The sequence below is a fragment of the Antennarius striatus genome, chromosome 20, assembly GCF_040054535.1.
Source record: "Antennarius striatus isolate MH-2024 chromosome 20, ASM4005453v1, whole genome shotgun sequence".
NCBI lineage: Eukaryota > Metazoa > Chordata > Actinopteri > Lophiiformes > Antennariidae > Antennarius > Antennarius striatus.
In genome coordinates, this window is record NC_090795.1 from 14,044,910 (window position 1) to 14,072,115 (window position 27,206).

Consider the following 27,206-nt stretch of genomic DNA (forward strand, 5'->3'; position numbering starts at 1 on the left):
GACGGTGTGGAATTAAATGAAGACAAAGTTACAGAACGTGTTGTTAGCCTTTGATGAGAATCGGGGAGTGAGGACCCTTCATTTGCAACCTTTAATCAGTCCAATGAGATCAGATCCACATGTGATTGTAGAAGAAAATAAAGTGGGGGGAGGAATGAAATGGTAATTAGTATTGATTACCTATGGGTATATGACCCCACGGCCTCCCCTTGCATTCTTAAATCAACCCAAATTATTGGTTTTACTAATTTCATGCTCAGAGAGATGCAGGCAGAAAGATGAAAATGCCTCCGAAATGCCAAGTGGGGTCCGAGGAAATTATAGCAACACAGGCGTCTCTATGCGCAGAGGTGTGGGTGTGAGGCGGAATTAAACACACTGGTTTAAGTTGAGGACCATAATTATTCTACGAGGCTCTGAAGACAATTAAGGTGATTCAGGTAGCTTTTTCTTCAAATTACATTTCACGTCACTGCACTGTTGGTAAGAAATGGCCTCAGCCGGCCGTTTATGAATGTAATTACTTGCCGTTAAGGACGAAAAAGGTCCATTTAGGCGAGAAATAGCAGTCCAATTACATGTATACACAATTAATACACCCATGGGAAATTGAAATTTTTTTCTTTGATGATAAGATTAATTCCTAATTACTGCTGCAGACACACGCTTGCACAATCACACAAGGCCTCACATGGATAATCTGTTTTGTTGGATTTAAAGCCACCATATAGTGGAATTGTGAAGAGGAGAAGTGGACAGCAACTGATGTAGAGAAGTAGTGGATGTTAGAATGTACCCGATGAACCCGGGGGGCTCGGGATGGGACAGTCCTATGTCGCCATCTGCTGCCTGAAACCAGCCAATGGTGGCGTCTGATGGAGAGTCACGTGACCTATGTGTCGTGGAACCTGGAATGTGTGTGTGTGTGTGAGTGTGTGTGTGTGTGTGTGAGTGAGTGTGTGTGTGTGTGTGTGTTGGCAGCAGGTTAAACTCGTGCGTTTCTGATGTGCAGCTGATGAACTGAAGAAAATGATTCAGTTAAGTTTGATTCACCACTATTTTTTAATACAGTACTGTTATTTTTTTAATGTAAAAGTATTAAAAAGTTATTTTTAATAAGGTGTTTATATAAAAATATTTTAAATAATAAACACATGGATGATTTCTTCCATCCTCTGTTCATGTTACTTTACTCATTATTATTTAAAATGAGACAAAACAATAGAAAACGTCACAAAATATTGTGGGGAGTCTAGTGGACCCCCCAACCTGACAGGAAGCAGCCGTTTGTGTTCCTCTGCTGGTCAGGTCTCATCAAACAGAACCTTCTGACCTGTTTCTGGTGGGTCTGTTACTATGGCCCTATTTAATTGACCAGGTTTGAAATATATAAGTCACACAGTAAATCCAAATGCATCTGACGTAAGTAATGTGGATAAAACAGTGCAGTTGGATGTTTACTTTAGGTGGTGCTGCCATAAAAATAGTATTTTAATATAAAATGACAGATGTGGAGAAACGTGTCGGTAAGTAAAAGAAACCATAATCAGGGTTCACTTCTGTGTGATTTTTATTCTGTGGGAAACAATACTTCAGTCTCTTACACATCTGACCTGTAGGTGCGATAAGACAGACAGCTTAGTACAACAGTGCCTACAGTTAATAATACGACGACTCATGTTTACAAGCAAAATAAACATAAAGGTTAACAAGATAAATATTAGTTTCAGTGTAAAGCACAGTGCGGAGTTCTTCAGACAGTAGAACCGTTTTACACCTCGGCAGACACACGCCCTTGTTTCACACACCAGATGCAGTGTCTGTTCTGTCCTCGTGCAGCTCTGAGCCAGACTATGCAACCGCAGACAGAGAAAGTGCAATTTAAAAACAATGATGACACTAAACATCCAGGGCGACGAAGGACACACCGAGGCATGACATGTGTGCAGAAGCAGGTGTGTGTTTGATATCAGAAACATTACCCTTCATGAGTTTTGTCAGGACACAAAAGAGAGGAGTGACGTCAAAGGAAGTGACACACCGGAAACTAACACAGTATGTGGGTCGACGCGTCGTGACCTAACAACTCTCACATATGCTCGACCTCCCACACGGTTCTCCAGGTGCGCCGGCCTTCACATGGCTACCGAAGCATCCAACTCTCTTGGTCGGTTGCGTACGATGTGCTCCAGCTGTCCCGAGTCTGAAACATCGTAGCTGGTCTTGTACTTGGCCAGGATCTTCATCAAAGGACGAAGCTTCAACCACCACTGCTCCTTAGGGATCCTGTGACTGGACATGGGAGAAGCAGCGTCAGCTTGATGATGTTTCTTAATTTTAAAGATGATTGTGATTAACAGCAAAAAGCCCAATCTGACGCAAGACTGAGTCAATAGAAAGACACATGACAACATCTCTGGGGTTACTTCCCCGGAGTGGAAAGCTCCACTCTTTACACACAGTTTACACAATGCTTCACAAAGGCCTGCTGCTTCCTGTGATGACTAACTGGTCCTGATGACTGACAGGACCAGTTCAAGCAGTGAAATACTCACACAAAGTCAGTCTCGTCCTTGAGCTGAACAACGGGCTGGAAGACCAGAGCCCTGCGACGCATTCCCAGCAGGCAGCAGGAATCGTCGCTGTTAGCAAACACCCGGCCTGCAGGGAAACGTAGTGGCATCAGAGGTGGAACACAGTAACGGAACTCAGCTGCCTCTTTTTTCTGCTTGTGGACACAAAGTAGCTTAGAACAGATATGTCAGCAGCTACCGGAGCGTGTAGTGTTACCATGATGATGACTATTGAAGAATGAAGAAATCTTTGCATGAATCTAAAGGAGATCTAAAAAGGTGGTGTAGCGTATACAAATGGGGAAAAAAAAATACGTAAAGACGTAAAGTGCATAAAGTGTCACTACAAAAAAAGCAACAAATAAGCATACAAAAGCATGTGGGACAAAGCAGGATAAATAAATGTGTGGGTTATTTATTCCACCCATGCTCATAAATTTCCAGTCCAACTCTTAAAGATGATTCATGGATGGAGATAGCGTCGCATGGTGGCTGCTGAGAATTCACATCATCACTATCCAAGTGCCTAAACAAGCTGTGCAGATCGATTACATGGTACACCAGCGAAAAACACAGACGTGGAGCTAAATACACAGATGTAGATGGTCATGGAGCCAGCGTGAAAAAAAGATTTACCTTCATCTTATGTCATCCACGTATATGAAAAAAAAAGACATAAAAAAAAGAGGATTTTAACTTTTAAAGAGTGGAGACATGCTATTGTTTATGGTACACATCACTCACAGAAGTTTAATCTGCTCAAAGGGAAACTAAACAAATACATTCCAGTCGTTCTTCTTTATTCCTGTCTTTATTAATATAAATAATCAATAAATAAGTTCCTGTCAGAGGATGAAAATGCATCAGAATGTCAGACAGAGTGACTCCATGACAGATCTGGGTACAGGATTACACTGCAACTGTCACAGTTCTATGGGGGTGTGGGGGACGTTGGGGGGTGTCCACTGTTGCTGCATTCACATGAACCTTACCATGTCTGACGGTTTCCACCAGTTTCCTGGTCACCCACTGCATCGCCTTGGCAGAGATCTTGGTACCAAAGTTCCGGTCAAACGGAGACGGCGCTCCTCCCTTTGGAAAGAATTAAAATGTGGCTCAAGCTCACTTTGTTAATTCTTTAAAACAATCAGACGTCTCTTTGCTTCAATTTTGTTCTCTGTGTAACAGCCTGAGGCCTAAATCTGTTTTAGATGGGTTTAAAATGTCATATCCACAGTCAGTCACAAAACACAGGAAACTCTGACTAGAATTCTCAGTTAAACATTTTTAAAATACATGCTTAATATTTATGTTTGAATTTGCTGAAGTTGTTAGCGGTGCTATGTTTAACACTTGTTTTTTTTCCTTATGTATTGTGCTGCAGATACAACCAGTTTTCCCTTGGGGTTGATCAAAGTTTTGTTTGATCCTGTTCTCGCTGCGCTAATCTCAAAACACACAAAACCAAAATACAACAAAGCCCATCCATTTAAAATGTTCATATGCATATTTATGATACAAACATAGAAAATTGTTTATTAAATCTTCTTTAGTCTCGAGGAAGATGCCCCCCCCCCGATGCCGCGACACAATGGAACGCTCCCATTAGACAGTGAGGAATAGTCACCAACGTGGCGACACGTACCTGCTGCATGTGTCCCAGCACGTTCTTCCTGGAGTCGAACACCCCCTTTCCTTCTTCAGAGTAAAGCTGGTAGATGAAGTCCGTTGTGTAGTTCTCATTACAGTTCTCATTCCTATACATACACAGAGTAACAACACAAAACAGTCAACATTAAGCCCTTGGACAGAAATCTGCCGCAGCATCAGCTTCTGTCCTCAATGACTTCATGTTGTAGCATCAAGATGAGCGGCACTGCTAAATGTCAGACGGTAATCTGATGACATCAGCATTGGCTCTGTTTACTGTACAAGCAGCTTAAAATCAAACACTGAGGGCTGGTATTGCTGGGTCATAAGCACTGCAGTGGCAGTCGTCGACTAATATGCCTGATTATTTTTCAGGACATGAACGCTGACAGATGAAGCGTGAACATGTGTTGACTTCATGCAGTGGTTCACGTTACCTGAGGACCAGTCCTCTCTGAATGCTCGTCTTCATTTTCTCTGTCAAGTGTTCAACATTAGCCTGTAGGGGTGAATGAGAGATGTGAAAAATAAGGACCAGAAGAAGTCTTTACTGCCCTCTAGTGGACAACGTGAGGTGTGGCGCATTAGAGAAGTCACGCAGTGGAAGAAGGACGGATGCTACGGGTTGTGACACGTCACCTGCAGGTCTCTGATGTCGAATGGCTCCTCGTAGATGTAGGCGGCATCCGCTCCAGCGGCCAGCCCCCCCACACTGGCCAGGTAGCCGCAGTAGCCCCCCATGGTCTCGATGATGAACACACGTCGCTTGGTGCCGCTGGCCGACTGCTTGATGCGGTCACATGTCTGACACACGCACACAAACTCACATGGATGAGCTGAGTGATCGTCCATCCGACCATCCATCCGTCTGTCCATCATCCATCCATCTGTCTGTCCATCATCCATCCATCTGTCAATCATCCATCCATCTGTCTGTCCATCATCCATCTGTCTGTCCATCATCCATCCATCTGTCTGTCCATCATCCATCCATCTGTCCATCATCCATCCATCTGTCTGTCCATCATCCATCCATCTGTCCATCATCCATCCATCTGTCTGTCCATCATCCATCTGTCTTTCCATCATCCATCCATCTGTCAATCATCCATCCATCTGTCCATCATCATTCCATCCATCTGTCCATCATCCATCCATCTGTCAATCATCCATCCATCTGTCTGTCCATCATCCATCTGTCTTTCCATCATACATCCATCCATCATCTTCTTGTAGACAAGATGATCGCTATCATTTAGTCAACTCATTATCCACCTTGCGCTTAGGTGTGTGTGCGTGTGTATCACACACACATTCACACACACACAGACACAATCAGTACTCATATATACACGATACATTCCACATCTTAATTCAAGGCCTTCATGCTTTTTTCTTGATCAGCATAATTTCTTAAGCAATTCATGCAGTCAGGCTGAAATGCTGCTCTCACCTGTACTGCATGGGGACAAGATCATAACAGAGATGAGCAGCGTACAGTTACATGTAAATGGTTAAAACTATATTTAGAAACACTGTTATTGGTTCGGACTCCACACATTTATAGATCTAAGGCAGATCTTAGTAGGGGTTCCCCTCAAGGAAGGCTGAACCCTAAATTTCAAATAATACCTCAAGCATCTCTCATTAGATTGTATTTATCTGCTTTGTCCCAATGTCTCCTAAAAACGAGTTTTTAATGCTCGCTTTTAGTAGAAATAATTTCACAGGCTGAGTTTTACAACTGTGTACAATCAGTGTTTGGGTTAAAATTAGTTTTCTACCTGAGGTTAGAGTAAACATCAGGGTAACCTGAGTTCAAGAGTTAGGAGTTCTGTTAGATGAAGACCAGAAACACAGGTTGCAGAAACAGAACAGAAACATTCATCCTTGAATAGGTTGAGTATTAGCAGTGGAACATTAACTCCACTGATTCCTGACATCATGCATCATGTTCTAATCTTTGCAGTAGCATCTTGCACAGATCACTCGACGATTCGACTGCCTTACCTCCACGATGGCATTGAGGGCCGTGTCTGCACCGATACTGAGATCTGTGCCCGGCACATTGTTACTTATGGTGGCAGGCAGCATACACATCGGGACACAAAACTCCTCATAGGTCGCGCGAGCCTCATACAGCTGCAGCAGACTCTCAAACGCCTGAAGCGGCAGTACATGAAAACATTTCAGAGCCAGCCGCTCACACAGAGGTGAATCTCTCTGCTCACTAGAGTGCAACCTGCCGTTCCAGCTCTTTCCATGTGATAGTGGCCAATGGCTTCCCTTTGGCAGCGAGGACAGTGGGGTGAAGAAAGAAGGTGGAACTGAATGTAAGGAAGGGACGATGAAGAGAGAAGACAGAGGCAGAGCAGGAGCAGACTATAGAAGGATGATGATGGGGATGAAGAAGAGAGGAAGTGATGAGACGGAGATCTGTGTGTTTTTGAGAGAGGAAATCCATGTGACTAGACATAAGACCGATTGAGCGTGCATAGAAGAGGAGGATGGATGATGGTGGTGACGCAACCGGAGTTTACGTTCAAAGGCTGTTCTGTTTACAGGACTGTGGTTAGTGGCGCTACATAGTGCATTAATGTGAGGCTGAACTGGGTGTTAGCGTGTGTTCTGTAAGCATTCAGCTACGTCAGAACGATGTGACGGCACACAAACACAGTCAGAAGGGCAGGCAGAGCAAACATGGTGGTCACAACACTCATGCACCTCTCAGCATGCCTCCGTGTTGACACTCACCTGATGGGAAGGGAGGCACGCCGCTCAGCAACCTGGCGTGCTTGACCAGACACGGTTCACAGCGCAGACCAGGGTTAAATTTGAGTTTGAGTTTTATTGATAAGAATAACTCCAGATGTCAGATTTGGAACGATTTGAAGTCAGGCTGTGAGATCTGACTGGTGGAGACGACCGAGTGAGATCTGCACTTTCTTGAAACATGATTGGCTGACTGGTTACTTGAGCACAAGCATGTTTGGTTGTCACCTCTGTGTGTGTGTTTGGTTTATATGGTTCTGCCCGTTGTTGAGATCAATCTTTCTACTTGCCAGCCCATTCACTTACAGTAGTGATGGCGTTCAGAGCCGTGTCAGCACCGATGCTGAGGTCTGAGCCCGGCACATTGTTGGAGACGGTGGCTGGCACCATGATCATGGGCACACAGAACTCGCCATATTTCCCGCGTGCCGTTGACAATTCCAAAAGTGACAGGAAGGCCTGCAGGGCAGAGCCAAGGACTTTAGTGTCTGTGGGGACGGTGGAATGTGGGCTGGACTGACAGGTGCTACTTGCCACACAGGGAAAAGGAAAGACAAAAGTGGAGGGTGCCAAGGGGAGGAGCCGGGTCTATCACAACGGACAGCAGCGAAACAGACAGGAGCCACTCCTCACACTCTGAACATGAGCTCTCACACACATTTCTACACATGGAACTTACATATGTGAAAGGAAAATAAAGCAGGAGAACTTTTAAAAAAGGTTTGCATGAAATGATGGGATAAAAAAAACAAAAACAGGCGCCGTTACATCAAAACTGTCTCATTATTTATGTCAGCATATCAGCTACCATACTGCTAAGTTTTCATATCACTCATTTGACATCTTACTCTCTGCTCTTTTATTTTGTCAGAGACATGACTTAGAGATGCGGTCATGTATGTGATGAAGATGAGGAAGATGAGGATGATGAGGTCATATGGTGCTGTGCTGACATAAAGTGGGAATAGGCCGATGGAATGGGTCAATCGTTCACATACAGTGGTCCCTTGTTTATCGCGGGAGCTACGTTCTAAAAATAACCAGCAATAGGCGAAATCCGCAAAGTAGTCAGTTTGTTTTTTACTATTTCATAGATACCCCTCACTACACACTTTATACACTTTTCTGAGACAGGCATTTATATTTTAACACTCTTTAAACTTTCTCAAAGTTCAAACCTCAGTAGAAAAATAAGTCCAGAATTACAGAATGAAACCAAAGATAAAATCCTGTTTCCAGGCCCTAACATTTGTTTGAGAAATAAAGTCATAAATGTTTTCCTAAAAATAATGATGGATTTTAGAACTAACAAATTACATTTTTAACAGCCAATGTACGAGATCGGACCCATAAGAAAGAAGTAAAAGTGATCTCACACTGCCTCTGACTGTGTTCCTCTGAACGTCAGACATACAGTCCAGCACTTCAGAGTCACACTGCTAGCGACGGAAGACTTATGTAAATTTGGCAAGCTGAACGCATCCTGTACACACATTGCACGGACGAAACTGATTGACAATGGTCTACAGCCAATCAGGGAGCAGAGTGCAAAGCGCTGTAAGAAAAAAAGCATGCAAATTGCACAAAAAATATCTGCAAAATTGCAAGGCGGCGAAAGGTGAACCGCGTTATAACGAGGGATCACTGTACTGTAAATATGTACTTCTGATAATATAATGAACAGTGATTCACAAGTCCTTTTTAAATGTATTACCACAAATTTTATCTTTCATTGTTAGCACACTGTTGCTACATAAGAACTATTAAAAATATTATAGCATTAGCGCTATCGTGTCATTAGCAGAATTAGCTGACAAGGACAAAAGAGTTTTGAACTTACCTCAAATCCTCCAACAATGAGCAGCGCATTAATGTTGTGTTGTCGCATCTGCTCAGCTATTTTGTCAACATACTTAGCAGGAAGTGTTCTACAGGAAAGAAAGTAAAAAATCATATCTCACATCTGACATATGAAAAACCTTAGTACGTGTAAAAATATTCAATTCACTGCAGACTGACTGTGATCTTTAATCTTATACAGTTTCTGGTCATCAGGGTACAGATCAAGGTTTTACCTTTTGGTTCCCAACAGAGATCCACCTTGTCCCGTCCATCCTCCGACATCAGCCCATTTAATCTCCTTGATCTGATGGAAAAAAACAACAGGATCAAACATACTCCCAACTGGAATGCTCCATCAACGTTCAAATTCAACGTTCAAATCTATGAACGCAGTGCCTGAAATCTGTTTCAAATCGACCAATATTTATACCAACTCCAGTATAGACTCCCATCATTCCCACCGAGCCAACCTCAGGATCGGATGGTAGAACACGATTTCAGCTGACAGAGGTAGACACAGGTTGGTAAACTAACCAGACTGTTAAAGCGTCTGAATGAGAAAACTCTGACCTGAAGAGGATGAAGAGGAAGGGCGTGTGACCAGTTTGACTGGTCACAAGACGGGACAATGACAGCGTCTCAGATGACAACAGTCCACATCTCTGATGTCGTCTGCTGTCGTTTTCCTTTCATTCAAAAGCAAGAAGATGAGATACATCCCTCAGACACATCACATGATCTTGTAGACCACAGTCAGCACAGGCCCAGCTTTTACTCTGGTCCTGACTCCTGTTTGGACTTTGGATCTGTAGCAGAATGTGCACAGCATCCAATCATAATCACCACACAGCAATGCTCCATCCAACATCCAGTGCTGGTCCAGTTCAAAAATGAATGTAAGGAGTCCTCCAAGTTTTTAGCACAAATGTGGACCACCCCTGCTAACAAATACCTATTTTCAGTAAGATTCATATGAACATAAATGCATACATATGAATGCATTTCTGCATCAGACAGGTTAACAGGAGGCTTTCTGCAACTTCATCTGGTGAGTTGTTCATACGGTCTCCATTCAACATCAGGCAACAAAGTCAGGTGAACAAAGTCGTGAGTGAAGCTCAAGTACAGATCATCCGATCAGTTTGACAGGAAGTCAATAACTTCCTGTCGAACAGGAAGTCAATAACTTCCTGTCGAACAGGAAGCTAATCATGTCATGCTGAAAGTACATCTGATTAATATCGCCCTCTGTGTTCTGTCTGTCATCTTGTTTCTTTTATCCTCACGTTCTCTGTGATTTGACAGGAAGTTTGAGACCAGATCCTTCAGAGATATCTGTCTTTGTATCTGACACACTGCTTTACTCCTCCTTATGTTCACGTGCAGCGTGACATAAATACATTAGTGACTCGGAGACACCTGATCTGAATGAATTTTGACAATATTTATTACATTGGGTAACCTATAAATCTGTTTTTCACCATTAAAGCACTGAACTGAATGGTTTGCCTTTGTGTTCTGCAGAGACAGGAGTCCACAGTTACAGTCCAGCTTGTCTTTTGAAAGAAATACAAACATAAACAAGGACATAGGCAGTCAGAGACTGCAACTTACCCTGAACTACTTTCAGGGTAGGTCAGGGTACCCTGAAAGTAGTACCTGACTAGTGCATAGACTAGTCATATGAAGAAGGCCAGTGTGAGTAAGACCATAGATCAAAGTGCATAGGTAGACTAGCTTTGATCTATGGACTTACACTGGCCTTCTCCCTCATCTTTCTATCCTATCTGGTTCCTGAGAGTACAAAAAGTTGAAATTTGACCATGACCCACTGTTCTCAAGGTCAAGTTCATCATCTCATTTTCATCCCCTTGCCACCTAAGTAATGTGCTTTTTGTTTCATCTTTCTATCTGCAACGGTTGTGAAGATATTGGGTGGACAAACGAACGAACGAACTCACAAACACTGACAATCATAATACATGACCGCTTTGAAGCCGGATATAATCAATCAGAAGTAGAACAATAGAATGGTAAAGTGAACTATTGTCAGCCAGCAAAGATGGAATGAGAGAAGAGAAACTTCACTCTGCTGACGAAAAGTCGTCTTTGAAAATCTGGCTCAGAATCCCACCTGCATTACGTCATAGATGATTGTTTCCTACTTTTAGCACCTTTCACATCACCTTATCTTTGATAACAAACCACTCATTAAACAATCAGACCTGTAGGCCACTACAAAGTTCTACTACCCAAAATCCTCTGCAACAGAGTATCCCTACTGACACTGAAGACTCACAACTAGTTGAACTTTAACACTCAAAGGGCTTCAAGATCAATATCATAAAAAAAGATCATAATAATATCATAAATAATCTCCCTCCAGAACTCTCAGAGTGGGTCTTTCTATTTATCAGCAACACTTCAGTTCAGTGACACACTTTAGTGGCTGGCAGGGTGACATTCTCATGGTAACACACACACACACACACACACACACACACACACACACACACACACACACACACAAAAGGCAGTCAACATCACGCGACTTACCCTGACCTACTTTAAGGGTAGGTCAGGGTCAAAGCTTCAGGGTAGGTCAAAGTTGCATTGACCTTAAATCAAAATTATGCATTGACCATAGATCAAAGCTAGTGCAGTAGATCAAAGCACAAGCTTTGATCTATGGTATTACAATGGCCTTCTCCCTCGTCTTTCTATCTTATCCTGTCCCTGAGTGTACAAAAGTTGAAATTTGGCAGTCAATTACTTTTCTCAAGGTCAAGGTCATCATCTCATTTTCATCCCCTTTGCTTCCCGAGTAATGTGCTTTTTGTTTCATCTTTCTATCTGCAACGGTTCCGAAGAAATTTGGTGGATTAACGAACAAACAAACGGACAAACACACAAACACTGACAATTACAATAAAGCACCGCTTTGAAGCGGGATGTAATAAAGCTGTTTGACTTTGAAGAGCTTTGAAGACAATTAAGAGCACAAACAAACCAAAACTTGAGAAACTTTTACACTCCTCCGGTCGTGGAAACGGGAAACACTGCTAGATTTGCAGCAGCAACAAATCCAGCAACTGGCTGTTAGCTCTGTGACTAAGCACTTTACTTAAAAGCTCCTTAATGACCTTGCCCCCCCCCCCCCCCCCAACCCCCCTTCTTCTTTTTCTGTGTGTTTAGCAGCAGATCACACTCCAGCTTACTGCCACCAGCTCCATTAGAGGGCATATAGATCCTGCTCTTGGTCGATGACAGCCTACGTCTGCCTTTATATTATCAGCTCTGTTTATCTACTATTGTTTATTTATTGAATAAAAGCAGGTAATATAAATTTCCAAATATAAAAGCAGTAAATTATGTGACTTGTGGTGCTGCTTCATTTTTATCTGATTGGAGGAGAGAGCCTGTCAGTGAGGGAAGCTGTTTCTTCTTCAGTCAGGGTTTACTGTCTGAGCTACTGAGTAAAACAGGATTCATACAGAACATAAAATGTTTTATTACACTTCAAATTATAACACCAAATCTCCTCAGGGCAATTACTTTCTTACAAGCTCTACAACCCAGTGTGAGTGTCACAGGGCCCACCTGTCCTTTGTAGAATCCCTCGAAGCCGTCACTGACAGCGAACATCTTGTGGCCTTCAGAGATGCCCACCCTGACGGCTGAACGGACGGCAGCGTTCATGCCCGCTGCGGGGGCCCCGACATTCAGCACGGCCACGTTGAAGTTGCTCTGAGAGAAACATCAGATGTGACACTAAATAATAATAATAATAATAATAATAATAATGGATTAGATTTATATAGCGCTTTTCTGGACACACTCAAAGTCGCTTTTACATTGGATCCATTATTCATTCACTCCTCATTCATACTTGGAGTCCGGCGCTTGGGCTTCGACACGTGTGTGACAATCCTGGGGCATACAATAAAGAGAACGGTTCAGTGTTTGATTTGGTGCTCAGTTTTCTGATCCTGTCTGCTGTCCTGCACTGGTCGTTCTCACACATGCAGGTGGGGGAGCTGGACCCCGAGGGGAGCTCCACGGTGTGTTGCCACACAGCCTGCGTGCTTCGCTTAGCTTCGGTGAGAGCTGCCTCCCCTGTACACAGAAGCAGCAGGCAGCTTCAGCTTCTGGCAGGAGCCAACCCTCAGCGGGGAGCCAGGTGTCGTCTTGTGACGCTACACAACAGAGCAGCTAGGCCTCATAACAATCACTATAATTACAGGCTGCAAATTATGGAAACACAACAAGGAGGAAAAACTGCTTTCAACGGGTCACTGTAATTATACAACACCTTTATTCCACTAAAAATAGGAAGATTGTGAAAGCATTCAACACTGATGTTTATAATCACACATTCACAGGTATATTTTACTCAGTATATGTCAATACCAGAACCGCACTGCATCGTAACTGCTGGGACTGAGTCATTATTTGTAGGCAGATCCTTATAATACAGATAGAAAATAAGCTACACAGACACTTGGACAGCCAGATCAACACTCTAAAAACAGCCTTCACTCCAGGCATCGTGATAATGTGTGACAAAAACTCCAAACATCCCGAAGAGAATGATTAGATGTCAATGAGGTGACTTACGGTCGGCAGCTCGGATTCTGGTTTACGATGAGCCAGCAGTTTGTATGTCTTCAGGTTGTTTTCAAAACTCCTGCAGTGAAAGGTGACACATGATGTTATAAAGGTGGTGATGTACGTTTTCAGGGCAGGTGCATGAAAAACGGAGGGCTCAATTCCAAACTATCCATATAATTCTTATTTCCGCCTGATGATCCGCCGTGTAAACAGACTCTAATCTTGAGACGTGTGATGAATCAGACGGTCCTGTCGGTCGTACCTGCCCCGAAGCCTCACTGCCTCCTCAAACCGTTTCTCATCCATCGCCTTCTGGACTTCTTGAGTCTGCAGAAAAGAGGGAGCATTTCCACCGTTTAAAAGCTGTGTTGTTTCACACACATGCTTCCTGTATGAACAAAGACAGAGGCCTTTTATCTCATTTACTCTGCTGAGATTAAATACCTGCAGTCATTAATGCTGTGATCTTTTAAGTGTCTATTATGAGTTGAACAATTGCTGCATGCAAGACTGGCTTTCTACTATAAAGAGAGAACAATGCAACAGTAAACATGTCATCCGTTCCAGCCTTAAGAATCTGTGACCTCGTTTTGAACTGCAAATTAAATCAAGATTTTTTTTTTGTACGTGTGTTTCTGTGGAGATGCTTTGCTATGAATCACCATTTTGCAGTCATCGTCAAACCTGCTAGATGCTTCTAATAATTATTAACCACAAGTAATACTCAAACATCACGGCTCTCTTGTGAACATTAGTGCCACTCCAGGCCCAATGGGCTGTGCTGTTAGTCATCATTATGTTCCTCCTACCAGTCATTATTGACTCTGCCTCTTCAAATGCAGCAGTCGTTTCCCAATACAGTATTTGGGTTTTGAATGTGCTCTCTCCAAAGCATCCCGGCTTTTATCAATGTTATTTTGTTTGTGTATTGAATGCACAGCTTTCTTGGCTTCAGTCCATCCCAATCCAGTACCTACCATCTGCACACACTCCATCAGAGGCAGGCGAACTGATTGGTTGCCGCACAGAGACACCACACAGGCTGGAGTGTTGGCTGTGGTCTCCAGAAGGGCTAAAACAGCCTCCACACCCATACGACTGGCCTGTGTGAAGAAACAGACAACCAAGGATGAGCCTCGTCATCAAAAACTGCTCGTCTTTCTGCTGTGAGGCTGTCAGGCCTCATGCTTCAATGCTTCAGTCTCAGTTTGGAGTGTCGTAAACATGAAGCGATCTGCTGCCCGCTGTCTGTGATGCAGCTTCAGATGCTGAGCAACGAATCTGTTAATATGCTTAACTTAAAACCATGAGTCATTTCTCCTCACAGAGAGGATTAAATAGGAAACAATGGACAACTGGATTATTCCTACCAATGTACTTCAAATAAAGGACACAGTCAGAGTGCCTACGAGGTTAAAATGTGCAGAGATATACAGAACATCTATTATAAACTTTGTATTGACATTGAAAATTTGAACAAGTGAAACAGGGACAGATAAAACACTAAAATTTTTGCTTATTAATAATGTTATTTGACCACCAATCATAAAACATATTATTTTTGCTATTACACAGGATGCAACAAAAAACTCCATCAAATCATGTTATCTTAAAAGCAGCAACTTCCAAATGTTTGTTTGTTAATTTGGAGAAATGATTGATTCTCAGAGTTGACCGCTCAGCTGAAGACCTACCAGGATGCGGTCGAAAGCAGACGGGGTCCCTCCTCTCTGCACATGCCCCAGGATTGTCACACGCGTGTCGAAGCCCAAGCACCGGACAACAAGCTAGGACGATATAAAGTTTTTCATTACGTACTTGCTGTGGTAAAATTTTTAACTACTCTAATATATTTTAAAACTATGATTATGTATCCTTAATGTGTGTCATGCACATTAGTAATACAATTAATGTGAAATATTGTGCAATACAACTGCGCTGTGAAACATTTATGTGCAAAATGCTTACATTCATGGTCGGACACGTCACACAGTGAAACACAAACACAGTAGAAAAGCTGGAGAGAAGGGGAAACAGCGGTGCACAAGCAAGCCATTCTCATTTTTCAGTCATGTTAGCTCTTAGCTCATACCGTACATCACAGGAGGGCTAAACTGAATGGAGACGTTTTGGTACTTAAAAAGAAAACAACATTTGTTTGTCTTGAACATTTCGTGCAGGCATAATAAAAGGTTTACTATGCGAGCGTAGTCAGTAAAAACTTATTCGTTAAAACTACGTGAGGCTGCCTGAGTGTGAGATTTAGTAACGGGGTCTGTTAAGGGTTTTACAGCGGTAGTAATACATGGTGAAAGCATCTTACCAGACTACAGCGTGCATCTCACTAACAACTCCAGAAACACAGCAACAGTCAAAGCCACACCAGGGCAGCGGTACAGTAGGTCAAACAGGAGGCAGTCGAAGCTGGAACACTTTTACACAGAGCTCCGTACTTACATTCTTGATATAGTCAGTAGTTATGGGTGTGTTGTTACGATCAATCGCCCCTTCGGCTACAATTATGATATTCAGCCTTTTCATCCCTGCGCGGTTCTATAAAAAGGGGTGGTGGAGAAACAACATGACAGAAAAACTGAGACTGAAGCTGTCACTATCTCAGAAGCACAGGGGCGAGACGACGCTATCAGCCCGACAGCTGGAGACAGATCCTTCCACAAAGAAAGATTATATTTGCACTCTAATCAGCAACATGGTGCTGACCTTGAGCTGTATTCACAGCATAAGGCCCCGCTTAATATTCTGAGGCCAAATGTCATGGTACACAAACTAGAAACCTGTGGCTGTGAGAACTGATGTCCATCAGTCAGGTCTCCATGCTTCTGGCTTCCCCTTCCTGTGCACTCAGGTACTCACATCCTTGACATAACTAGAGGTTATAGACTTTCCATGCCTGTCAATGGCGCCTTCTGCAACTATGATTATGTTCAGTCTTGTGCCTCTGGAACGGGTCTGAGTCACAGAACAATTGCATCAGAAAAAACCCAATGGGCCAACAGATGATTCCGACTAAACACTTCACTTTATATTTACATCATCTCTGATCAAAAATTATGGATTCAACCTTTTTAGAAGTCTAAAATTTGACAAACATGACAACATCATTGTGCAGTAACACAGTATTGAGCTGCAGCGACAATATTGCCACTGAGTTTACTGCAGGGAAGTAAGTGTTACCGCAGACAGTTTCTGGCACATTTTATCTTCCCAGCCGTCCTCAGGAGGCATCTCAGGAATCAAAACCCAGTCTGCTCCACAAGCCAAAGCGCTAACCAAGGCCAGGTAGCTAAGATAAAACACACAGACACATTACTGTAGATATAAACAGACATGATGAAGGGTTCCATCACTCTGCTCTGTATCAACTGCTTTCTTACCCACAGTGTCGGCCCATGACTTCTAACACAAACGTTCTCTGGTGACTGAAAATGAATTAGCAATATATTTGAAACTTGCACAACAAGACTTCGTGTTCAACATGTCAACAAAGACTCATGGAGATGGATACAGCCACTATGACTCTGTTCACCTCTGTGCAGTTGTCATAATTGCATCCACCACCTCGATGATTCTGTGCAGAGCAGAGTCAGTGCCGATTGTCATGTCAGTTCCACAGAAGTCATTGTCAATGGAGCCGACCATGCCCACGATGTGAAGAGCTGAATACTTCTGGACGGCGTCAGCTGCGATTGAGCCTGAAAGATCACAAAATACAGTTGAACTAGTGGCAGACGAGGAATTCACACAGGCCACAAGCTGCCAGCTCCAGGCAAAACCTACACACAAACTCCTACAGGTTACAGATCATATCTATGTGACTGACAAGAATTAAGATGTAAAATCTGTCGACATGCTACGCCCTTTGTTTAAAAAAGTTGTACAGTAGTAGCTTGAGTTATGTTCTGTGACTGAACCCGTAACTCAAACAATAATTGTCCATTTAAAATAACTAAAATCATTTTAATAAATTCCAGGATTATAAAAAAAACAACCTTAAATTATGAGGAAAAACATTTCTTTTATCAACCAATAGATATGCAGACTTTACTTGTGTAAAATTTATTCATATATAAGTTATATAAAAAATGATCAAGTGAATCTGTCTGTAAACAAAATCCATGAGAGACACCATGTCACACAGACAGCGTGAGGGTCACACGAAGCGGGGGCCTACTTCCCCCCTACCTTGCTCCACCAGCTCCCCCAACAGGCCACTCCATTCCTCCCTGAAGAGGTTGGCTCCCGTCAAGCTGCCATCTCCACCGATCACACACAGATTTGTGATGCCGCGCTGCACCAGGTTGTGCGCTGCTTTCAGGCGTCCCTCATGGGTCCGAAACTCTTTACAGCGGGCGCTGCCGATGACGGTCCCGCCCTGATGATGACAAGAGTGAAAAATTCTTCAGCCAACAAAGGTTTTAGTCGGTTCTGGGTTGTTTTAAGTCATTGTTTACGTCAGCTTCTCTTTATTTCTCAGCTCGGCTTTGGGACAAACCAACACGAGTAAACACCCAGGCTGTTACCAGACCACAAGACAGCCTTTTAGCTACACGACTGATATAACCCTCTTTCATGTCCTGCTCTCCTTCACTTAAGGTTCTCTATCATTAGACCAGACGATCCCAATCGTCGGGTTTACAGCCGCTCGTCTGCCCTGCGGTTCACAAGTCTGCTGGAGCCATTCCCAGCTAGCTACAAGCGAGAAGGAGGGTACATCCCAGATAAGACAATAAAGTTATATTTTATAAAGTTCAAACAAAACGTTCAGCAGCGCTGAGAGGGACAGCGGTTTGTGGAGTGTCTTTGTGATGACCACTCACCACTTGCAGCATGCTGGAGACACTTTCCCATGAAGCTTCTTTTATGTTGTCTCCTCCGTCCACCATACCCTGATATCCCTGGTAAAGGCAGACAAATGCATCAATGACTGTTAATAAAGACCCCAGACTACATAACTAGATCCGCACCACCAAGAATACATTAAAACCAAGAGAATAAAGCACAACAGTAGAAATATGTAGCTTTGAATCTTGTTAACTTCAGTGTGAAACAGGAAGCTGGTGAGGTTGATCTGCCTAACCTTAAGAATGTGAATGTAAAAGGAGCTTGTGACTAATAACCTGAAGGTCAAGTCGTCTGCAGCAGCTGCAGCTAATGTTTGCACGCCTAAAACCGCCTTTGTGAACATTCCTGTAGGCTTAATAACTAATAATAACTCCATGAATAACTACAAACCAAAAAACGTGAGTCATTAGCAAATCCATCAACATCATCATGCATTTATTTCATTGTTTTCAGTCACTGGCATTCAGATTGTGTTAGCTGGTATTTTTACTATCGCTATCCGACACTGTCCAAACATGTAGCTGACTAAACATGACTGGCTAAATGATTTCTAGCTGACATATTATTTAGTATGTGCAAACAATATGCAAAGTTTTGATATGCTCCAGGAAAACCAGACTGCAGCACTGTGTGATCTTTATCTTGTGAGCTAAAGCTAAAGGAGTCGATGCCACTCACAGCAGCAGGATAATTACAGTAAACAATAAATGTTATGTAGTGACAACAGTAATGTCACAAACAGGAAAAGCCGGTGTTTCTTCTCTGAATGTTACAGTGAAGTGTAGTTAAAGTCAATGTTGTTAATGCTTTTATTTTGAAAGTTAATGTTAGTTTTTATTTAGTTGGAGTTAAGTGAACAAAGTAAAGCCATTGTCCAGTTGCTCTGGTATCAGTATCACATTACAGGTACTGATACCCCGCTCTACAGCAGAGGCAAACAGCAGACTCAGGGTTCCCCGGTACCCTGGCGTGACGCCTCAAATGAAGCATCTGCTGCAGCCTTGATTCAGTTACATAACATCACACTACGCAAGGAGCTCCATGCACAGATGTGCAGGGATCTGTGCAGGGATCTTCGCAGGGATCGCAGCATGAGCAAACAGCACGGCTGTCAAAGCTCCTCCAGCATCTGCACCGTACGAATGAACATCACTATGATTTGTACAAGTAGATTATAACCCGTTTGTGGTGGATATACAGAAACATTCTGCTGTTTCATTTCTGCAGAATAAAAAAACTATGAAAAGGAGCAAAAAAAGGCTGTAAAAACAATCAGGGGCTCACCTCACGAATGAAATAAACTTTAGCTCCCACATATAACCCCATTCGAACCACAGCACGTACAGCAGCATTCATCCCTGCAAAAGAACAAATTTATATATTTAGCACATGGTAATATATTAATTTCAATTCTGCTACAAACTGTAACAGCAAAATCTCCCTGTAAGTGTGTACATATTATGACATTGTGAGACAATGTGTGTCAAAGAACAGCCTATATGTGTTTAAGCTGTCCGTTTGTGGATGTGGTTGGAATCCACTCTCACTCCGGTACACTGCCATGTTTGGTCAAACAGTTTCCATGCTCCTCCCACAGCCTCCCAGTTACTCACTGGAGAGCCTCAGTGGCCTCACTCACTAATAAGGAATAGCTTTGAGACCTGACTGCTAATGAATACCCAGCTTCAGCATCAACAGTGTGAATAATTGATTACACTTCAGCCAAGCTGGACAACAGGAACTTGGCTGACTGGAAGAGATATAAAAAGAAGGAAGGACTGGCTTTCCTTTTCTCCACACAAAATGGTGAACACTATAGTTCTAATATTGGCAGGACAGTGCTGTTACTAAGCAACACAAAGGATTAGGCCACAAGACAGCAACGAATCTAGTGAAAAAGTGACATTTTTGTCGTAACCTACACAGAATGCAAAGTCATTTTCCTGAATGGAGGGGCAGAAAACATAAAGCACCTATACAAATTAAAACGCGAACAAAACACTCAGTGTGTTGTCCAGTCACATCGCTCAGCCCTTGACCTGCTGTGTGGTTACATAACTGTGTTCAGATCAGGTCAGAGTCGCCACAAGTTGTTTGGTGGGTGAGAAACACACAAAGAAGGCATGATAGCTGAAAATTGAAGAGTATCCAAGAAAATCAGTTTTCATGTTTCTTGCTAAGCTCTGGTGTCTTTATGACAGAATGTACGACTGACATTGTCTCATGAAGAATGAGTAAAGAAGGCTAGGCAAACACAATGTCCCCTGACATTGACATTCAGCTCCTTTCATGCATGCCACAGCCTCATTGGTCAGCCCTGGAGCCAACCTAGTTTCTTTCTGTGTAGGTATGCATGTCTATTTGTGCAATAATTGGGAACTTCAATTCTATCACGATCCCAGAGATCAGTTCATTTCTGTTAAATAGCTGGTATATAAGTGACAGTGAAAACTGCTGATTCTCAGTGACAGGGAAGAACCAACTCTGACCTGACATTGGTCTTTTCACAGAACACTTTGTCACAGTTATAAATAGAAAAACGATAGCTGAATTCGATTTAGCAGTACTATAACCTCCTGAGAAATGATCACACAATTATTATTCTTCAGTTAAAATGACCCTTAAAATAATCAAAACATACTTTTTTGTTGAACAAAGAATTCATTACAGATTCCAAAAATATTGTGTTTGCACAAACACGAGGTCTCTGATTTATTTTAAATAAACACTTGTTAACTTCAGTGCATCTTCATTGCACTACATTATAGTTTAAAATAGTTTTATGTGTTTATTTAATCAGGAAGGAAGTCTTACAGAGATCATTGTACTTATTTTCAAGAAAGTCAAGTTCAAGCCATACTGTATACAATAATCAACAATAACACACAGACACACAGACACACAGACACACACACACACACACACACACACACACACACACACACACCTTTACACTTTAGTTATAACAGTTACATTTATTGGCAACAGCTGAAGACTCTTAAGGTTGTTTAGCTGAAGGGGAAGATGTGCTGAGCAGCGAGGTGCTAACTATATTTCTGGAATCCAGCATTTTCCAGAATGGTTCTGTGTGAACATTTAAAGCCAGTCTCTCCTGTGATTTAGAGCAATCATAATAAAACTCTGATATCTTATCAGTGGGGTTGCTAAGACAACTTATTATGTGTAATAACTTGTGCTAGTATTGACACAGCCATGCACATTATTACAATACAGATAGGTGTAGTACTGTAGTACCTCCTATAATAGTGGCTGTTTGAGCACAACTTTAAATTGCATGCACATCTTTTATTCTGTGACGGTGCAGTGTGCAATGTTACGTCACTACTGTAGCACGTGGGGTCACGTGACCAGGATTTCCTCCTCGGTGCGGTTTGACTGAGGTATGCCGCCCATCACGTACACAGGATGCACAGGCATCTTCCCACGGGTGACCCCTCTGTTTCCACAGGGTCACCGGTGTCACCTCACTAAAAACGGCCACATTTAGGAACGGCTGCCCTGCTCCAGTCAACTCACTGGTTTCCTGTGAGTTGACTGGAGCATTACAATCCGCAATGCAGTGGCCTGCACTTTAATGGCTATCACTGCTTCATTCATGTCTAATAACCGGTGATATAACGAGGTAGTAACAAAAACTGTTTGTTTATGATAAATTCTGCTGAATGTATGCAAAAAAAAAAAAGCAGACGCGCCTCGACCTTGACAGTTCTGTAACGGGGTCCTATCAGTGTGATAATGTCCTGCGTGACAACCCTGTCACCAGCCGTGTGATGCTGTTAGCGGGTTAGCAGGATATACTGTACTAGCATGCTAACTTCCAGAGTGGATGCTCACATCACTCCTTCCTTGTTATATAATGAAGCTCCAGCGCAAGGTTTAAACCGTAGTGAGAGCTTACTCCGCTAACGGTCGAGCATCACATTGAGGCCATGCATTCCCTGCGTCTGCCGAGACCGTGGAGCACGTCTGTGAGACTGAGAGTTTACCTTGAGCATCCCCTCCGCTCGTCAGCACTGCGATAGCTTTCCCTGCTCCCGACAGGTTCTCAAAGAATATTTTCTTGCCGTCAGGCTGCGACATTTTCACAGCACTTCTGTGTCTGTACCGCTCCTTCAATATAAAACAATACAACCAACAATGAACAGTACAAAAATGTGCAAAAACAACGAAGGGCAAGAGCCGTTCGCCCGGTCCTTCAATGAATGCCCGCTATGATCTCCTTCTCCCTGTTCCGTGTCTGGTCATCGACTTGCTTCGAGTGGTGAGGAGGATTGACGTAGCCGTGAACCAATCAGACCTCATTACAAGAAGTATCCTGAGATTTTGAACCAATGAAAAGAAACACCTATGAAATGTAGGCGGGGTCAAAAATAGGACGTCAACGTGAATCGGTGTTAGGAGATGTCCAGCTGTACAATTTACTAAAATTAAATTATTATTTTTTTATCGTCGTATAATGTGTATTTCCCGACAGTTATAAATACCTAAACCTATTCAAAACTGTCTCTGGAACAAGCTGACGTAGCCTGTCTGCCTGTGAGACGACGCGCAGTGATCGTATTACACTACTCATTAACGCATTAGTGATGGAGGAAATGTGCCGTCCTACTTCACTTAACCCTAGGGAACTGTTTGGGCCCAAAAGTGACATTTTTGTTGCTTTTATGTGTTTCTCTCCCAATAAATCAGTCATTTAGAAGGCCTAATATATGAAATTTTGCCAGTAAGCACCAAGACAATGCCCCCACAATGACCCCACAATGACCCCACAACCCAAACACAGACCCACTGTCTGTGTTTACACACCTGCAAAGACATGTTTTTTCCATTCGTCCACTAGTTGTAATATCTTTAGCAGAAGCATTAAACTGTGCACTAACTTTTGAAAATATTCTATATTTTGTGTTTTTCCCATTGGAAGAAAAACAGGGTTCTAAAGGCAAATTCCATATAAACATATATAGTAATAAAAAATATAATTAACTTTATATTGATGGATAGGTCTGAAGTAATGGAAAATATCTGATTTATTGAAAGAAATTTTTTTTTCTGTATTACATTTTTTACACTTTTATTAGATGACCTTTTGTGACCCTATGAGGTAATGTGTGTAGGCATTTTAGTAGGTCACTGAGGGTTAATTACAATATGAACAGATTATTAGGAGTCCTGAATGAAAGAGCATGCTTGAGTGAAAGATAGCAAGTGAGTATAGTATTAAAGCGATTGAATTGGGCCCTAACATATTCCAGCTGAGATTTCTGGACGCAGTGACGTGCGGTGAGGATCATGGCTGGTGAGGCACCGACATCATCATGATCAGATTTACAAAAATAGGAACCTACAGTGTAGCTTATTCACCATTTAATAAGCAACAGCGAGTGGGCTATGTTAAAGACTCATTGCAGAATTATTTACACCTACAAACTGTAACACAAAAATAAGCATATTTGATTAAAAAAACGTAATGTTGTTACCTACCTATTAATATGTCAGGTTTACTTGTAAATGAAGTCCATGTGCCGCTCCCTCTGAGCAAACACATCAATAACTTATTTGTAGAAATTGTCCGTATCTTTGTAATATTTAATCTTCCATTTGAATAGGCGAAAAAAAATAATTGCTGCACTTGACTTAATGTAGATCATAGCCTCTTAGCCTGCATTCACTAATTCTTCAGCTGAGGAGTCCCAAGACGAATCCCTGGGATCACCAGCGCCCCCTATCCATGAGGCCGGGTATTTTTGTGCCTCACCTGGTGCCTTTTAACAGTGGTTTCAGGACCGCTCAACTCAAGAAAGACGTTACACACATGCAGCTGTTGACACAAAAACTCTGTACATTATATACATTAGCTAAATTACGGGAATTTAGTTCATAGAGCAAAAGTGTTTCAACATTTTAATAACGACATATAGAGAGATAGCATTACAGTCTCACTATATAGCATACCAGCAAAGCTATCTGAGCAATTGATGGTGAGGCTCGGCTGGCTGGTGCCTCACCGCAGGTCTCTGCTCCGTATTGCAGCGGTAAATGTGAAAATTCAGCAATTTTGAGTAAAAATAAAAATTGGTGACGTTAACAAGTTTATAATACACATCGCTGGATAAATATTAGCATTTAATTTATTTATTCGACTTTCCATTTTTTTCTTTCATGATGGCAGGTGTGCCTCACCTGCCTCCCCTGACCGCACGTCACTGGGGTCACGGGGAGCTGGAGCCTATCCCAGCTGTCTTAGAGGCAACACACAACGGGCAATTGGAAACGGCCAATTAACCGGAAGCCCATGTTTTGGGAGGAAGCCGGAGAACCCACGCAGACACGGGGAGAACGTGCAAACTCCGCACAGGGCGGGTCTCAAACCCGTGACCGCCGTACTGTGCGGTGACAGCGCTACCCACTGCGCCACAATGCAGCCCCAGACAGATCATGAAATGATTGTTGAGAGGGCCAAAAGAAGGCGGATCTCATTAGGGGTGTGTTTCGTTCATTTAGGGCTTACTGAAGCACTACAAAATTTACTTATAGCTCCCAAAAATATTTTATGGCTAATTTTTTACTTTGTATATTTTAAGATGCCACAAAAAGTCAAAACCATATAGAGTACATGACTGAAACGTAGTATTTTAACTACAAAACTACAGCAACCCCTGGGCTCAAGAATGGTTTGATCCACCCGGCCCCTCCCCCTCTCCTAGACTTGGACTCTGAGCCGCGAGCCTCACCTGTACAGGAAGTAATCCGTTAGCTAGCAGAGCGGTGGAGGCGCCGTGGTGTTTAAACCAGGAGATGTGACACGTTTGTTCACTCACACCACTAAGTTCGAAACACACTATTTAATCTTCGCCAGTCCCTAGCTGTAATATAACGTTGATCGTTGTTTATTTTGTTAGGTAGGACTTAGCTGACAGGTTTTCCAGTTAACAAACGTTCAACGCGGTTCAGTCAACTGTCCTGTTTAATGTAAGAGTGGGAGAACTGGCTGTTCTCTCATTTGCGTGTGTAGCTGACTAGCTAACTGACTGGGTTCTCATTAACTCCTAATGTGTGTGTGTGTGTGTGTGAACGCGCGCGTTCAATACAGTTTATGTACAACTTCCACTCACAGAGCCTATAAAGTGAATGTATTGTAATGTGCAGACAGTGTATAGAAGTAGATCCGACACAAATATTAGAGTAAATCATTCTCTCTGTAACTTGTATTTCATATTTTGATCAGCCAACCAAGTACAGTGGGCCCTCTGCATTCACGCATCAATGCTTGCGACTTCACGTCGTGGATTTTCTGTAGATAGTCACGTGATACCGTCCTCGGATTCTATTGGCTGACGGCATCCGGAAGTGCACCTGGTTCCGTGAGTCTCGGACTTACGTGAGACACAAAAGTGCTTTAAACAGTCGATAAGAGTGTGGGTAAAGGTAATACAGATAGAAGGTGGTTTAATATCAGTATGAGGAGGGTCATAAAAGTTTAAATTACCATAAATAATAAGATGAATAGCTTGTCATTCAATGGCAGAATTCATTAATCGCATGTGGTTCCTGGAACGCATTAACCACAAAGAACGAGGGCACACTATTTGTCTTTTTGACTTAATCTGTCTTTATCAGTCCCATGTGGTAATTTTTTTTGACTGTTTGCTTAATTTCGCTACAGGAGGAGGAGAGCCATAAGGAGAGACCATGGAATAGAAGAAGGAGAGCGGAAGTCACGATGAAACAGAGGAGATTAACAATACTGGAAATTCAAAAGTGCATGACACTTTTGGGAAAGTTCAATCCATTCTTGCAGAGGAATAAGCCCCCATCAAACACCACACACCTCTCCTGTAGTAATCAGAATGAGATGATTGGTTGTTGTTCACAAGAGATAACTGCAACGATTGTTAGTGAGATGAGAGAATCGAAGATTTACAGAATTACGGCTGATGAGGCCAGAGATGGAAAACAGAGCAGATGGTACTTTGTGTGAGGTATGTGTGTGAGGTATGTGTGTGAGGTATGTGTGTGAAGGGTGCAGTCAAAGAAGTGTGACAGTTTGAAGCTGCAGTTGAGAATCAGCTGGAAGAGGACGGAATTGAACATTTAAAATGTGTGGCACAGACACAATGGGGCAAGTCGAGAGGTCCAAGCCCATTTTCAAAAGCATCATCCTGAGGCAATATATGTGCATTGCTGTGCACATGAGTTGAATCTTGTCCTGCGTCACAGACATAGAGCTGATTCTGACACCACAGAGATCATCAGCATGCTGGAAAGTGTCCATTCTTTCTTCGGTGTTTCACTCGTGAACAATCATAACATTGTGGACACTCGGGAGAAGGTAGGATTGGATCAAAGTGAAATTGTGCAGTTCTCAAAACTAGAACCAAGGCAGTCACAGACTGCAACATCCTGCGAAACCCCTGATTTCAAAATTTTACCTTGACCTTCTTGCATAGGTCAAAGATCAAAGCTAGTGCTCTGACCTACTTTCATTGATCAGAGTACTAGCTTTGATCTATGGTCTTACTCACACTGACCTTCTCCCTCGTCTTTCTATCCTATTCGGTTCCTGAGTGTACAAAAGTTGAAATTTGACCTTAAACTAGTTTTTTCTGGGTCAAGGTCATCATTTCACTTTGATCTCTTTTGCCAGCTGAGTAATGTGCTTTTTGTTTCATCTTTCTATCTGCAATGGTTGTGAAGATATTTGGTGGACATACGGATGGATGAATGAATGGACGAACACATGAACACTGTCAATTATAATCGTCACCACTTTGAAGTGGGATGTAAACATGTTAGTCATGTCAGTTTTTTTCAGTGACTGCAGTGCTTGACAATTTCCTTGCCATTTTAGAGTGCCTCCCCAGTATCAACACAGCA

At 42.6% G+C, this 27,206-nt stretch overlaps 1 protein-coding gene across 5 annotated transcripts; it reads right to left on the minus strand.

Annotated features, from left to right (window-relative positions):
- Positions 1-1,552: 1,552 nt before the first annotated feature.
- pfkpa (phosphofructokinase, platelet a) lies at positions 1,553-22,582 on the minus strand. Of its 5 annotated transcripts, none has more exons than XM_068343534.1 (22): positions 22,319-22,580; positions 19,596-19,669; positions 18,287-18,364; positions 17,652-17,841; positions 16,996-17,161; positions 16,844-16,888; positions 16,644-16,752; positions 15,906-16,001; positions 15,143-15,235; positions 14,426-14,551; positions 13,711-13,775; positions 13,455-13,524; positions 12,438-12,584; positions 9,071-9,141; positions 8,836-8,923; positions 7,302-7,454; positions 4,863-5,027; positions 4,661-4,722; positions 4,219-4,330; positions 3,566-3,665; positions 2,556-2,661; positions 1,553-2,292 (listed from the first exon to the last, which is right to left on the minus strand). In XM_068343534.1, the coding sequence occupies exons 1-22, from the start codon at positions 22,410-22,412 to the stop codon at positions 2,136-2,138; spliced, it is 2,367 nt and encodes a 788-aa protein (XP_068199635.1). In that variant the 5' UTR covers positions 22,413-22,580; the 3' UTR covers positions 1,553-2,135. The 5 variants fall into 5 exon arrangements, with proteins under 5 accessions (XP_068199635.1, XP_068199636.1, XP_068199633.1 ...); XM_068343535.1 differs by lacking the exon at positions 15,906-16,001 and adding an exon at positions 16,323-16,418; XM_068343532.1 differs by lacking the exon at positions 7,302-7,454 and adding an exon at positions 6,234-6,386 and having other exon boundaries at positions 22,319-22,579.
- Positions 22,583-27,206: the final 4,624 nt, after the last annotated feature.

What these genes read in the sequence shown, in the direction of transcription:
- pfkpa (XM_068343534.1), bottom strand. Translation starts at nt 22,412, where the DNA reads ATGTCGCAGCCTGACGGCAAGAAAATATTCTTTGAGAACCTGTCGGGA. An exon ending in CAGAATCCGAGCTGCCGACC is followed by an intron (nt 12,585 to 13,454) that starts GTAAGTCACCTC and finishes TGTTTCTCTCAG; the next exon opens with AGCAACTTCAACGTGGCCGT. An exon ending in CTCTGAACGCCATCACTACT is followed by an intron (nt 5,028 to 7,301) that starts GTAAGTGAATGG and finishes TGCGTGTGTCAG; the next exon opens with ACATGTGACCGCATCAAGCA.